The sequence below is a fragment of the Morchella sextelata genome, assembly GCF_020137385.1.
Source record: "Morchella sextelata strain SCLS chromosome Unknown scls_10, whole genome shotgun sequence".
NCBI lineage: Eukaryota > Fungi > Ascomycota > Pezizomycetes > Pezizales > Morchellaceae > Morchella > Morchella sextelata.
In genome coordinates, this window is record NW_025408625.1 from 750115 (window position 1) to 764056 (window position 13942).

A 13942-nucleotide genomic window follows, 5' to 3' on the forward strand; every position below is an offset into this window, starting at 1 on the left:
AGCGGTAATATAGCAGATATATTGTGTAGTAGTCTTTTTAGCAGCGGTTTGGAAGTGTCTTGGTAGCAAAATATAACTTTGGTAGAGCACTGACAGACCAGCTGTTTCGGGTCTTAAACCCATCCTCAGAGTGCTTGGAGCAATCAAATAGGCGGAAACACAATCATAATTTATTCAAGAGAAACATAGAAACCAAAACCCCATATAAAAGAAAACTAGTAAACATAGACTAAAACAGACACTTTTTCTACCAGATGATTTCATTGTCCGAGTCTTGCTCAGGCTGAAAAACAAAATCTTCTGTAACCTCCGGGAGTACAACAAGTGGATCTTCTGCTACTACAGCAGCCACTTTAGCCTTCTTCTGAGAGTTGGATTTGCCATTCCCTCTTTTCCGTTTTTGTACTCTCACTGCTGCCACTCGGACAACAGTAGGTTCCTTGGACCAACAATCGGTCCATTTGTGTCTGGACTTGCCGCACTATTGCACAAGTCAGTCTATGCACTCTACCAATAGGGAGTACCGGAAGGTCATACCTTCAAGCATACTTCTGCTTTCCTTCTTTCTTCTAGAATATCCCCCGGGATACCCTTCAGTTCCACCGCTTTGTCTTTAGGTCCTGGAGTCTTCTGAGGTCCGGAGGAGCTCGCAGCTTCTCTTTTCCTCTTAGGCTGCTGGTCCTTCTGAGCGGGAGGATCTTTCTTGGTCCGAGGGTGCGCTTTCTCAGCTGCCATCCCTTGGTACCTCTCATGGGTATGCCCTAACTCTCTTAGAGCAGCTATCCGCTCCATCAAGGACTTTGGCTTGGGGTTGAAAAGAGCCCAACTCATGCCTAGGTCCGGGAGGAGGGAGTTATGGATCTTATCATCCACCAACTGACCCTCATAGCCAGTCTTCCACATCAGCTGAATAATAGTATTCAGGAAGAGGTCTATTCCTCCTCGAGCTGTGTGGGTGAGGGTATTCCATTGGGCTAAAGCATCATCTCTAGAGATGGCTTCACCGAAGGCAGCTCTAAAAGCATCCACAAAGGAATCCCAGCGCTTCCATCTCTGATCCAACTGCACCGGTATTCCAGCAAGGCGGTTGGCGGAGGCTTGATCAATTGAATTGTGGTATGCCTCATACCATCGGATCGCTGCCTCCCCTTCCATCAAGTTGCCTGCATATCGGATCTTGACCTCCTCGGAGGTAAATGACAGGCTCTCAATGGAGAACACATTCTCACATTGCCGGATGAAGGTCTCCACTTGCTCCGCCTTGCCCTGAAACTTGAAGGGTGGTGGTGCCTTTGGTTCTCGAGCTCTGGTGGAAGTAGAAGGGTGAGAGGTGGCCGGAGGTTGATACTGCTGGGACATCATCGCCAACAGATTCTTCTGTTGCTTCTCCAACTTCTTCTTAAGGTATCTCCGCCATCCTCTCCTGTTACCACCTTCTGGTTCCGAGTCTGAGCTGTCAGAACTGTCTGAATCCCCAGGAGCAGGGGCGCGGGCCACGGGAGGTGGAGGGTTCTGATTTCCACCACTTCCACCCTGTGCATTGGCTGGAGGGTTCTGGCTTCCACCGCTTCCACCCTGTGCATTGGCTGGAGGGGGAGCGGTGGCCGCAGCAGAAGAGGCCACAGGTGCTACTGGTGCCGGATTGCTGGCCAGTGGTGAGATTGCTGCTGGTTGAGCGGCCCCAGACATGGTGAACCTTCCCGGGTTCCTGGCTAGCGGACTGGGAGGTCCTCGGCCGGTACCTGAGAAGAACTCTCCTTCATAGTCAAAGGATCGGTCAGCTCCTCCAAGGAGTGGGTGTGTTCCACCGAAGTGGCTAGGTGGTAAGGGTGAAGCCCCCACCGCTGGCTGCACAATAGGGATAACTCTCCTAGTGGATCGGACCGGAAATGCTGCGAAGGGACTGGTCTTCCGCTGCATTGTTCTGGTGGCTGCCCTGGACGAGGACCTAGAGCCTGGATTTGGTGCCGGAGTTGCTGGTCTACCCACCACCAGTCTTCCTTCATCAAGGGCTCTCTGTATCTCGGCAACAAAGTCTGGTGGAGTAGCCGGGTTTGTCCACTCAATCTCCATGGCATCGGCATTCAGCTCATCCCTCTCCACATACTTCCGAAGTTCTTCCTGAACAGAGTTGACCTCCCTCCTCATGTACTCAAGAGCCTCTGCCATCAGAGCATTCTGTGCTGCCTGGCGCTCTTGTACAATGAGTAGGGCCTGACTGCCCCGGGTCAACTGATTCTGCAGGCTGTGTTGGAGGTAGGTCTGGAGCTCTGTAAAGAACTGTTGGACGGAGATCTCATCGGTATCCTGCCAGGCAGGCTCACAGCCAGGAATGTAGGTCTGTAGAGCGGTCCTGGGTTTTTTGACAAGCTGTGTCTGCCCGGTGGCATCCAGTTGGAGGGGCACCGGCTGCCATTCAATCTGAAGGAGTGCATCTGGAGCCGAGAGGGCGGACATTTTGTATAGAGAAAGAATAATCTGAAGGTGATTTGAGCCTTAAAGATTATCTGTAACGGGGGTCTCTTCTAAGAGAAATAGAATAAGATAGAATAGAGACGGCCGTGCAAGATAGACAATCAGGTTGCAGATTATTCAAAGATACTATCGCTAGAACTCAATAATCTTTAAGGGCTCTGCTACCGATAAGAACTTGGTTTTTCTTTCTGATCAAGACTGGAGAGAATAGGACTGAAGGGCGGGAATGAACCTGAGTACTTATACTCCGAAGGCCTCTGTTCTCTGCTCCTAACTCCTTTACTAAGTTCCGGTGGGCCTTCCCTCAGTACCGGAAACAATACCACCGCTACCCCGCTTTTCTCTAAGCGTCAGCAGGTGTTTCCGATACCCAAGGCAACCACCCTTAGTCAAAGCCTTTGTAACACCTGCAGCCTTGGTTGCCCCACAACTGAGGACCTGCATGAATGAGCTGCCGCTCAGGTGTAAGCTTAATCATTGCTGTAGAGCTTTCACTTATTGTAGACTTCCCTAGCATAGTCCCTGCCCTTCGGCGGACTTACAATGCACCGAGGATACAGAGGATCACCGGTCAATCAGAGCTTCACTCTGGCCGGTCTTCTAGTCACTGGCGAGGCATAGACTCGTCAGTCATTGCTCCCATGAATAGATCCTCTTCCTAGCGCCCGGAATGTAGTTACTCTAACAGCTGGTAGCTAACCACACTGCCGGTACTTGCATATCACCGTGCAACTGGCTTCTAACAATAACTCTCAGCATGTAACCGGGCCCTGTGTGTACTCATACACCAGACAGTTGAAATGGCTCCGTTACAATGTTGGGGAAAGCGGAGTCGAGAGGAAGGGAGGCGAATAATGGTGGGAACTCGCGGCAAAAGGAGAAGGGGTTTAAGATCAAGGGAAGAGCTCAGACTGAGGAGAAAGAAAAAGGGCAAGATAAGAAGAGCACCAGCAAGAACAAGTCGGGGAATAAGCCAATATACCACGACTACGACGAAGCCACTAAAGGAGTTCCACAGCCGGTCCGAGAACAGCGAAAGACCGATGGAGCCTGTGTGCGATGTGGCCGAAAAGGTCATCTTTGGAAATGGTGTCGTTCAGATGCTAACAGCAGTGCATCTATATCTTCTTTCTCCCGAAAGCGTACCCGCGATGACAATGGCGACCACGATATGGAACCACCGGAACCCCAACCTCAGAGAAAGCGTATGAGGCACCGCGCTAGAAAGCCGGCTGCTACGGCTGCTGCGGAGTACACCAGTAGGCAAGCGTTTGTGCGAGAACGCGGATCGGAATCTGAGATGGATTTCGACGAGGATTTTTAAAAGGGGACTCTGATGAGTCAGGTCAGGAGTATCCCCAGATTGCTATGTTATCACTGACGGAAAACAACAAAAAAAATATGAAAAGAAAAAGGCAGGAAGGGAGAGCGTCCCATCCGGAGAAAAAACAGAAAATTTTGGAGGAACCTATTCACGGTCCTCGACCTATCGTTAATCAGTTCCTTTGTTTTGCGGAAAAATGTTTACCTTGTAAGGTGTTGTTGGATACTGGTGCAACTGGCCCTGTTTTGTCTGCTGTTTTTGTTGATAGTTTTGAGGTCCCGAAGGTGAAACGAGACATCCCGGCCCGGGTATTTGGATTTACGGGAGAAGTTATGAAGGGCACGGGACACGCCTTTACACAACCATTAATTATAACGTCAAAGGGGCATCAAGTACAGTTATCATTCGAGATCGCCCCTCTCCCGGTTGGCATCGATGCAATACTACCGAATTGGTGGTTGAAAGAACACAAGCCGGTACTAGGGGCAAATGGGGAAGTTTCCTACGATGGTGAGAACTGTAAGAGTCGATGCTTCACTGACAAGGAACCTCGAATAGAAATGGATGAGGGTGTACTGGACGATCCGGAGGCCCAATTCATCGGTAGCATCTGTCTATTGGAAGATGAATCGGTTAACCTCCGTGAAACTCTTCCCTCTTGGCTCCATGGGTTCCTTAAAGTCTTTCTACCGTCGGAAGCAGACAAATTACCACCGCATCGATCTTACGACCATGCGATAGACCTCGAACCAGGGAAGCAACCACCATGGGGACCCGTTTACTCCCTATCCGAAGTCGAGCTGAAGGTGCTTCGGGAGTACCTAGACAAAATGTTGCGATTGGGAAAGATTAGGCCGAGCAAATCCCCAGCAGGAGCCCCAATTCTATTTGTGAAGAAGAAGGACGGTAGTCTGCGACTTTGCGTTGACTACCGTGGACTTAACCGTGTGTCCATCAAGAATAGGTATCCGTTACCGCTTATGGACGAGCTGCGAGATCGAGTAGCAGGCGCGGTTATCTTCTCGAAAATTGACCTGAAGGAAGGTTACAACCTCATCAGGATCAAAGACGGTGACGAGTGGAAAACAGCCTTTCGTACGCGGTACGGGCATTTTGAGTACCTCGTCATGCCTTTTGGGCTGGCAAATGCGCCGGCGACCTTCCAGAACATGATGAATGATGCACTGAGGGAATTTTTGGATCAAGGTGTAGTAGTATACCTTGATGATATCCTAATATATAGCAAGTCTCGAGAGGAACACAGGGAGCTGGTCGGTAAAGTACTTAGCAGACTGCAAGAATACAACCTAGTCGCCAACCCGAAGAAATCGTTCTTCGAGCTCACCGAAATCGAGTTCCTCGGATACATCCTTGCCCCAGCAGGTGTCACCATGGCACTGGATAAGGTTATGTCTGTTACGAATTGGCAAGCCCCGCGCAGCGTTAAAGAAGTACAGATCTTTATGGGCTTTGCCAACTTCTACAGAAGGTTTATCCACAATTTCTCCGGGGTCTGTAAACCCATTACCGATTGTCTCAGGAGTGATGCTAAGAACTTTGTCTAGTCTATGATGGCCCAAGCAGCCTTCGAAAAACTCAAAACCCTGTTTATGTCTGCGCCGATCTTGGTACACTTCTCTCCAGATCGCCAGACTATCGTGGAAACGGACGCAAGTGATTTTGCTATCGCCGCAATTCTATCCCAGGTTATTGACGGAAAGACTCACCCTGTTGCCTTCTATTCTCGAAAACTTAACCCAGCGGAACTCAACTACGACGTCTGGGATAAGGAGATGTTGGGAATTGTGTCAGCCTTCAAGCAATGGCGTCACTACCTCGAAGGACCTAGCCGAACGGTTCTCGTATATACGGATCACAAGAACTTGGAATATTTTTCAACAACCAAGGTTCTTAACCGACGACAGGCAAGGTGGGCTGAATCTTTGGCGGAATTTGACTTCAAGATTATTTACCGCCCGGGAACCAAAAATGGGAAGGCAGATGCACTATCGCGACGGCCGGAGTACCGTCCTGAAGGGGGAGGCACGCTTGGGAAACAGCCGATAGACAGGTTCTTTAAGCCCGGGCAGTTGGCGGAGGAAGAGTTTGTGGTATCAGCGGTGTCGCTTGCCTCCAAGAGAGTGATCGACTGGTCTAAGAATTTTCTGGATCATGTCAGGCAGGCGGCATCGGGAGACCCGATATGGGTAGGAATGAGAGAGAGAGTTGAGCAAGGGGAGAAGCTGGGGGAATTGAAGGATATTGCCGAGAAAGACGGGCTACTCTTCTATAAGAACCGACTCTATATCCCGGCAGACGACCGTATCAAGATCCGAATCGCACAGGCAGAACACGACTCGAAAGTGGCAGGACACTTTGGACAAGACAAGACACTGGAACTCATCACGCGTAACTTCTATTGGCCAAAAATGAACGAGTGGATTGATGACTACGTTCGGTCATGTGACGAGTGCCAGCGCAACAAACCCAGCCGCCATAAAAAATACAGTGCGCTTCTACCACTGTCCACGCCACATTTTGTCTGGCAATCGATATCAATGGACTTCGTCGTACAGTTACCGGAATCAAAGGGATACAATCAAATCTGGGTAGTAGTCGATAGGTTCTCGAAGATGTCGCACTTCATTCCCTTAGTACCAGAAACGACCGCGCAGGATTTAGCAAAGATATTCCTCGGTCAAATCTGGCGACTCCATGGGCTGCCTCTCGACATAGTTTCCGACAGGGACGCCAAGTTTACTTCAAGTTTTTGGGCATCTCTTATGGAATTGTTGGATGTGAGGATAAGAATGAGTACGGCTTTCCACCCTCAGACCGATGGGCAAACAGAGCGAGTCAATCAAACCCTCGAGCACTACTTACGAGCGTTTTGTAACTACGAGCAAGATGATTGGGCAGAGCTACTCCCGTTGGCGGAGTATGCTTACAACAACTCGGTTACCACCGCCACGGGTCAATCTCCGTTCTATACCAATTACGGTTATAACCCAAGAACCAACTGGCCGACGGAAGCTGAGGTGGTCAACCCAACCAGTGACCTGTATGCTCACTTCATCTGAGGAGTTCAGGATTCTGCTCTCGCCCGCTTAACAGACACCAGGGAGAAGATGGGGAAATACTATGATCGGAAACGGGATGAATCGCCGAACTTTAAGATAGGCGACATGGTCATGCTCAATGCGGCCAATATTAAGACACGCCGCTCCACCAAGAAGCTCGATCATAAGAAACTCGGTCCGTTCAAAATTATCCGACTAGCTGGGAAACGACCCTGTGAATTGGAACTGCCACCACAAGTCAAGATCCATAATGTGTTCCACATCGAACTCCTGGAACGTTATCGACAGAGCAGTATCCCAGGCCGAGAACAACGTCCCCCAACTCCCGAAGAGGTCGATAAGGACGGAGAGGTGCTGTACGAAGTGGAAAGTATCGTGGGGAGCCGGAAGAGCAGAAGAGGATTAGTGGAGTACTTGGTGAAATGGCGGGGCTATTCGATGAGTGACTGTACTTATCAAGTCATGGACGCTATGAACGAGGACGTACTTGATCTAGTGCGTGACTATCATCGAAGGAACCCCAAGGCCGTGAAGGACCAACGCCTGAGACTATAGAGGTACCCCACGGGGCTAAGTCCTTCCCCTCCACAGACACCACGGGTGATATGTGGAGCAGGTTTACTGGAACCATAGTCTGTCAGAAGATGTCCCGAGACGTAACACCCTGGAAGGGGGGTAAGCTGTTACGGGCATGCTAAGCATTTACGGAGTGAGAGAAAGGCTAGTAGATACCCCTATACCCGTTAATACTAATGGCAACACCACTATCAACTCCGGTTCGCACCTACGAGGTACGGTGCGATCAATATGCGACCAAATGCGGAGTTGCGGTTTTCCTACTTAAAAAACACGTTTTCGACCCTAATAATAACCCCCGGAGCGTCAAACCGCCGGAGGGGAGTGTTTTGGTACCGGTGGATATATGAGGGACAGCTGGAATCAATCGGATCGAAGATCGGACCGCTCGGAGCGAATCGGCGCAAGCTGCCAGCCGACCGAGTACCTATCGGCGGTACCTGTGGGCATGAGAGGACTCTGCTATGTGGGAAAGCGATGTGGGAAGAGGCCTGAACGGCCGATGGAGAAGAAACATCGACAGGGAAACGTGCATTAGAGTGAATAAATAGGTTCAGGGGTTTCAGCGGATTTTTGAGTTTGGGTTACGGACTTAGGAGTTAAAAGTTCTTGGTTGTTTTTCAGGGTCTCGGGTAGGCCCCGAGTGTATGCTGTATTATTAGAAGACTGGGTCCTCGAGACATAAGCGAGGGATATAAATACTGTGTCATTCACTGACTAGCCAAACCATCATCGGCGAAATCAGAGTCTTAACAATATAAATCGTTGATACGCGAGTTACAACTTTATTTGACTATACTTTTGGAATTACTTTACTCTATCGTGACTTCGAACTCTACCTGAACTATTACGTCGAAGACGGTCGAACATCAAACGCTAACTCTAGTGAATCTTTGTTGATAACGTAGCTCGCGGGGCCCGTATCGGATCAAGGAGAATTATACTCGACGTTGACTGAAGAGACCTTGGAGACTTCTACCTTTGTAGCGGTTAGCCGAACTCTGAGCTCTGCGTAGTGTACTCTTGTGGTCTGGTACGCATCCCTCACAGATAAGGAGATGCTAGGAATTGTGTCGGCCTTCAAGCAATGGCGTCACTACCTCGAAGGACCTAGCCGAACGGTTCTCGTCTATACGGATCACAAGAACTTAGAGTACTTCTCTACAACCAAGGTTCTTAACCGACGACAGGCAAGGTGGGCTGAGTCTTTGGCGGAATTTGACTTCAAGATTATTTACCGCCCGGGAACCAAAAATGGGAAGGCAGATGCACTATCGCGACGGCCGGAGTACCGTCCTGAAGGGGGAGGCACGCTTGGGAAACAGCCGATAGACAAGTTCTTTAAGCCCGGGCAGTTGGCGGAGGAAGAGTTTGTGGTATCAGCGGTGTCGCTTGCCTCCAAGGGGGTGATTGACTGGTCTAAGAATTTTCTGGATCATGTCAGGCAGGCGGCATCGGGAGACCCGATATGGGTAGGATTGAAAGAGAGAGTTGAGCAAGGGGAGAAGCTGGGGGAATTGAAGGATATTACTGAGAAAGACAGGCTACTCTTCTATAAGAACCGACTCTATATTCCGGCAGACGACCGTATTAAGATCCGAATAGCACAGGCAGAACACGACTCTAAGGTGGCAGGACACTTCGGACAGGATAAAACCTTGGAACTCATCACGCGTAACTTCTATTGGCCAAAAATGAACGAGTGGATTGATGATGACGTTCGGTCATGTGACGAGTGCCAGCGCAACAAACCCAGCCGCCATAAGAAATACGGTGTGCTTCTACCACTGTCCACGCCACATTCTGTCTGGCAATCGATATCAATGGACTTCGTCGTCCAGTTACCGGAATCAAAGGGATACAACCAAATCTGGGTAGTAGTCGATAGGTTCTCAAAGATGTCGCACTTCATCCCCCTAGTAGCAAAAACGACCGCGTAGGATTTAGCGAAGATATTCCTCGGTCAAATCTGGCGACTCCATGGGCTGCCTCTTGATATAGTTTCCGACAGGGACGCCAAGTTTACTTCAAGCTTTTGGGCATCCCTTATGGAATTATTGGACGTGAGGATAAGAATGAGTACGGCTTTCCACCCTCAGACCGATGGGCAAACCGAGCGGGTTAATCAAACCCTCGAGCACTACCTACGAGCGTTCTGCAACTACGAGCAAGATGATTGGGCAGAGCTACTCCCGTTAGCGGAGTATGCTTACAACAACTCGGTTACCACCGCCACGGGTCAATCTCTGTTCTATACCAATTACGGTTACAACCCAAGAACCAACTGGCCGACGGAAGCCGAAGTGGTCAACCCAACCAGTGACCTGTACGCTCACTTCATCCGAGGAGTTCACGACTCTGCTCTCGCTCGCTTAACAGACACCAGGGAGAAGATGGGGAAATACTATGATCGGAAAAGGGACGAACCACCTAACTTCAAGGTGGGAGACATGGTTATGCTCAACGCGACCAATATCAAGACACGTCGCTCTACCAAGAAACTCGATCATAAGAAACCCGGCCCGTTCAAAATTGTCCGACTAGCCGGAAAACGAGCCTGCGAATTGGAACTGCCACCACAACTCAAGATCCATAACGTGTTCCACATTGAACTCCTGGAACGTTATCGACAGAGCAGTATCCCAGGCCGTGAACAACATCCCCCAACTCCCGAAGAGGTCGATAAGGAAGGAGAGGTTTTGTACGAAGTGGAAAGTATTGTGGGAAGCCGGAAGAGTAGAAGAGGATTAGTGGAATACCTGGTGAAATGGCGGGGCTATTCGATGAGCGACCGTACTTATCAAGTCATGGATGTTATGAACGAAGACGTACTCGATCTAGTCCGCGACTTTCATCGAAGGAACCCCAAGGCCGTGAAGGACCAACGCCTGAGACTATAGAGGTACCCTACGGGGCTAAGTCCTTCCCCTCCACAGACACCGTGGGTGATATGTGGAGCAGGTTTACTGGAACCATAGTCTGTCAGAAGATGTCCCGAGACCTGACACCCTGGAAGGGGGGTAAGCTGTTACGGGCATGTCAAGCATTTACGGGAGTAAGAGAAAAGGCTAATTAGATACCCCAATACCCTCTGTATGCTAATGTCAACTCCGGTTCGCACCCACGAGGTGCGGTGCGATCGATATGCGACCAAATGCGGAGTTGCGGTTTTCCTAGTTAAAAAACACGTTTTCGACCCCAATAATAACCCCCGGAGTGTCAAACCGCCGGAGGGGTGTGTTTTGGTACCGGTGGATATATGAGGGACAGCTGGAATCGATCGGATCGAAGATCGGACCGCTCGGAGTGGATCGGCGCAAGCTGCCAGCCGACCGAGTACCTATCGGCGGTACCTGTGGGCATGAGAGGACTCTGCTATATGGGAAAGCGATGTGGGAAGAGGCCTGAGTAGGTAGCCTTGCCGTCCGAGACCTCCGAAATAGCCGACGCTGACGATTATCCACCAGACGGCCGATGGAGAAAAGACATCGACAGGGAAACGTGCATTAGAGCGGATAAATAGGTTGAGGGGTTTCAGCGGGTTTAGGAGTTTGGGTTACGGACTTAGGAGTTAAAATGTTCTTGGTTGTTTTTCAGGGTCTCAGGCATACCCCGAGTGTAATCTGTATTATTAGTAGACTGGGTCCTCGAGACATAAGCAAGGGATATAAATACTGTGTCATTCACTGACTAGCCAAAACCATTATCGGCGAAATCAGAGTCTTAACAATATAAATCATTGATACGCGAGTTACAACTTTATTTGACTACACTTTTGGAAATACTTTATTCTATCGTGACTTCGAACTCTACCTGAACTATTACGTCGAAGACGGTCGAACATCACACGCTAACTCTAGTGAATCTTTGTTGATAACGTAGCTCGCGGGGCCCGTATCGGATCAAGGAGAATCATACTGGACGTTGACTGAAGAGACCTTGGAGACTTCTACCTTTGTAGCTGTTAGCCGAACTCTGAGCTCTGCGTAGTGTACTCTTGTGGTCTGGTACGCATCCCTCACAGCGTTAGGGTCTAAGGGAGCACTAGCCACGGAAGGTGCTGCTGACAGGTGTTGTCGCAGTAGTTCCTCCATCTCGGCTATCCGTTGGTTTCTTATCTCATCGGACTGCTTGAATTGCGCAAACATAGCCCGTTGTTCCCCTTTCTCCTGCTCCCGCTCTTCTCGTACCATCCTCAGCTGTCGCTCCGCTTCCAACAGTTGGTTCTGGGTAATCCGATGGTTACGGTCCAGAACCTCGTGGTCGGCGGCTCGTGCGGTTTCTTGCATTTGTTGGACATGGGTGACGAGCTCAAAGAGCGACTCGAGATGTTGTTTTTGGGCAATGGCTTCTTGCCGTACTTTCTTATCCAGGATTTGTCCACTCCCTTGGACTTGCTCCTGGAGGTTTTGTAGCTGCTGCCAAACGGCCTGTCCAGCTGCACCAAGATACCTCATTTGTGCCTCATGGGTATCCAAAAACTCCTGCATATTCCTCACAAACTGGGCTTGAGCAGAGCGTTTACTCGATTGCCTAGTTGTTGTAGAGGGTCCTCCCGTAAGTAGGGGGTCTGGGCTAGCAGCCCTTGATATCACCATAGAATCTTCTCCTCCGGCCTCCTCAGTTACGGCCGAGGTATCTATGAAGTAATTATCCCTTCGGGTAGTCATTGTGATAGGGGATAACGATAATAGTTCTTTTCTTTGAGGTGACTTAGTTACTCCAAGTGAACTTGTGAGTAACAATATACTGTGAGGGATGCGTACCAGACCACAAGAGTACACTACGCAGAGCTCAGAGTTCGGCTAACAGCTACAAAGGTAGAAGTCTCCAAGGTCTCTTCAGTCAACGTCGAGTATAATTCTCCTTGATCCGATACGGGCCCCGCGAGCTACGTTATCAACAAAGATTCACTAGAGTTAGCGTGTGATGGTCGACCGTCTTCGACGTAGTAGTTCAGGTAGAGTTCGAAGTCACGATAGAATAAAGTATTTCCAAAAGTATAGTCAAATAAAGTTGTAACTCGCGTATCAACGATTTATATTGTTGAGACTCTGATTTCGCTGATGATCGTTTGGCTAGTCAGTGAATGACACAGTACTTATATCCCTCGCTTATGTCTCGAGGACCCAGTCTTCTAATAATACAGCATACACTCGGGGCCTGCCCGAGACCCTGAAAAAAAACCAAGAACATTTAACTCCTAAATCCGTAACCCAAACTCCTAAGCCCGCAGAAACCCCTCAACCTATTTACCCATTCTAATGCACGTTTCCCTGTCGATGTTTCTTCTCCATCGGCTGTCTGGTGGATAATCGTCAGCGTCGGCTATTCGGAGGTCTCGGACGGCAAGGCTACCTACTCAGGCCTCTTCCCACATCGCTTTCCCACATAGCAGAGTCCTCTCATGCCCACAGGTACCGCCGATAGGTACTCGGTCGGCTGGCAGCTTGCGCCGATTCGCTCCGAGCGGTCCGATCTTCGATCCGATTGATTCCAGCTGTCCCTCATATATCCACCAATACCAAAACACTCCCCTCCGGCGGTTTGACGCTCCGGGGGTTATTATTGGGGTCGAAAACGTGTTTTTTAACTAGGAAAACCGCAACTCCGCATTTGGTCGCATATTGATCGCACCGTACCTCGTAGGTGCGAACCGGAGTTGAAAGTGGTGTTGCCATTAGTATTAAAGGGTATAGGGATATCTACTAGCCTTTCTCTCACTCCCGTAAATGCTTAACATGCCCGTAACAGGAGCATCCTATCATGCCGCCCTGCTCCAAGGGCCACCTAATGAAATTCGAGAGCGCCACTCACGCTTCGATCCAACCGATGACGACTCCGAGTAGATCCAACAGTTGGAACGAGCCGGCAAGGCTCACGAGGCTTATCAAGAGCAGATGAAGATGTTGGGGAAAGCGGAGTCGAGAGGAAGGGAGTCGAACAATGGTGGGAATTCTCGGCAGAAGGAGAAAGGGTTTAAGATTAAGGGGAGGGCTCAGACTGAGGAGAAAGAGAAAGGGCAAGATAAGAAGAGCACCAGCAAGAACAAGTCAGGAAATAAACCAATATTCCACGACTACGACGAAGCCACCAAAGGAGTTCCACAGCCGGTCCGAGATCAGCGAAAGACCGATGGTGTCTGTGTGCGATGTGGCCGAAAGGGTCATCTTTGGAAATGGTGTCGTTCAGATGCTAACAGCAGTGCATCTATCTCCTCTTTCTCCCGAAAGCGTACCCGCGATGACGATGGCGACCACGATATGGAACCACCGGAACCCCAACCTCAGAGAAAGCGTATGAGGCACCGTGCTAGGAAGCCGGCTGCTACGGCTGCGGCAGAGTACACCAGTGGGCAAGCGTTTGTGCGAGAACGCGGATCGGAATTTGAGATGGATTTCGACGAGGATTTTTAAAAGGGGACTCTGATGAGTCAGGTCAGGAGTATCCCCAGATTGCTATGTTATCACTGACGGAAAACAACAAA

General features: G+C 49.8%; 6 protein-coding genes across 6 annotated transcripts; 4 read left to right on the forward strand and 2 right to left on the reverse strand.

Annotated features, from left to right (window-relative positions):
- Window positions 1-537: 537 nt before the first annotated feature.
- H6S33_001176 (uncharacterized protein) lies at window positions 538-2457 on the reverse strand (the record flags this gene model as incomplete). The annotated part of the gene is made up of 1 exon (XM_044832525.1): window positions 538-2457. A coding segment is annotated over one exon (1920 nt), but the record flags the coding sequence as incomplete, so codon positions are not given.
- An 832-nt stretch (window positions 2458-3289) lies between these two features.
- Window positions 3290-3799, forward strand: H6S33_001177 (uncharacterized protein; the record flags this gene model as incomplete). The annotated part of the gene is made up of 1 exon (XM_044832526.1): window positions 3290-3799. One exon carries the CDS (start codon window positions 3290-3292, stop codon window positions 3797-3799), a length of 510 nt encoding a protein of 169 aa, XP_044694144.1.
- A 77-nt stretch (window positions 3800-3876) lies between these two features.
- On the forward strand, window positions 3877-5310 carry H6S33_001178 (uncharacterized protein; the record flags this gene model as incomplete). Its single annotated transcript, XM_044832527.1, has 1 exon — window positions 3877-5310. A coding segment is annotated over one exon (1434 nt), but the record flags the coding sequence as incomplete, so codon positions are not given.
- A 54-nt stretch (window positions 5311-5364) lies between these two features.
- Window positions 5365-7434, forward strand: H6S33_001179 (uncharacterized protein; the record flags this gene model as incomplete). Its single annotated transcript, XM_044832528.1, has 2 exons — window positions 5365-6860; window positions 6921-7434. Coding segments are annotated over 2 exons (2010 nt in total), but the record flags the coding sequence as incomplete, so codon positions are not given.
- A 3923-nt stretch (window positions 7435-11357) lies between these two features.
- H6S33_001180 (uncharacterized protein) lies at window positions 11358-12125 on the reverse strand (the record flags this gene model as incomplete). The annotated part of the gene is made up of 1 exon (XM_044832529.1): window positions 11358-12125. The coding sequence occupies one exon, from the start codon at window positions 12123-12125 to the stop codon at window positions 11358-11360; it is 768 nt and encodes a 255-aa protein (XP_044694147.1).
- Window positions 12126-13361: 1236 nt separating this feature from the next.
- On the forward strand, window positions 13362-13871 carry H6S33_001181 (uncharacterized protein; the record flags this gene model as incomplete). The annotated part of the gene is made up of 1 exon (XM_044832530.1): window positions 13362-13871. The coding sequence occupies one exon, from the start codon at window positions 13362-13364 to the stop codon at window positions 13869-13871; it is 510 nt and encodes a 169-aa protein (XP_044694148.1).
- Window positions 13872-13942: the final 71 nt, after the last annotated feature.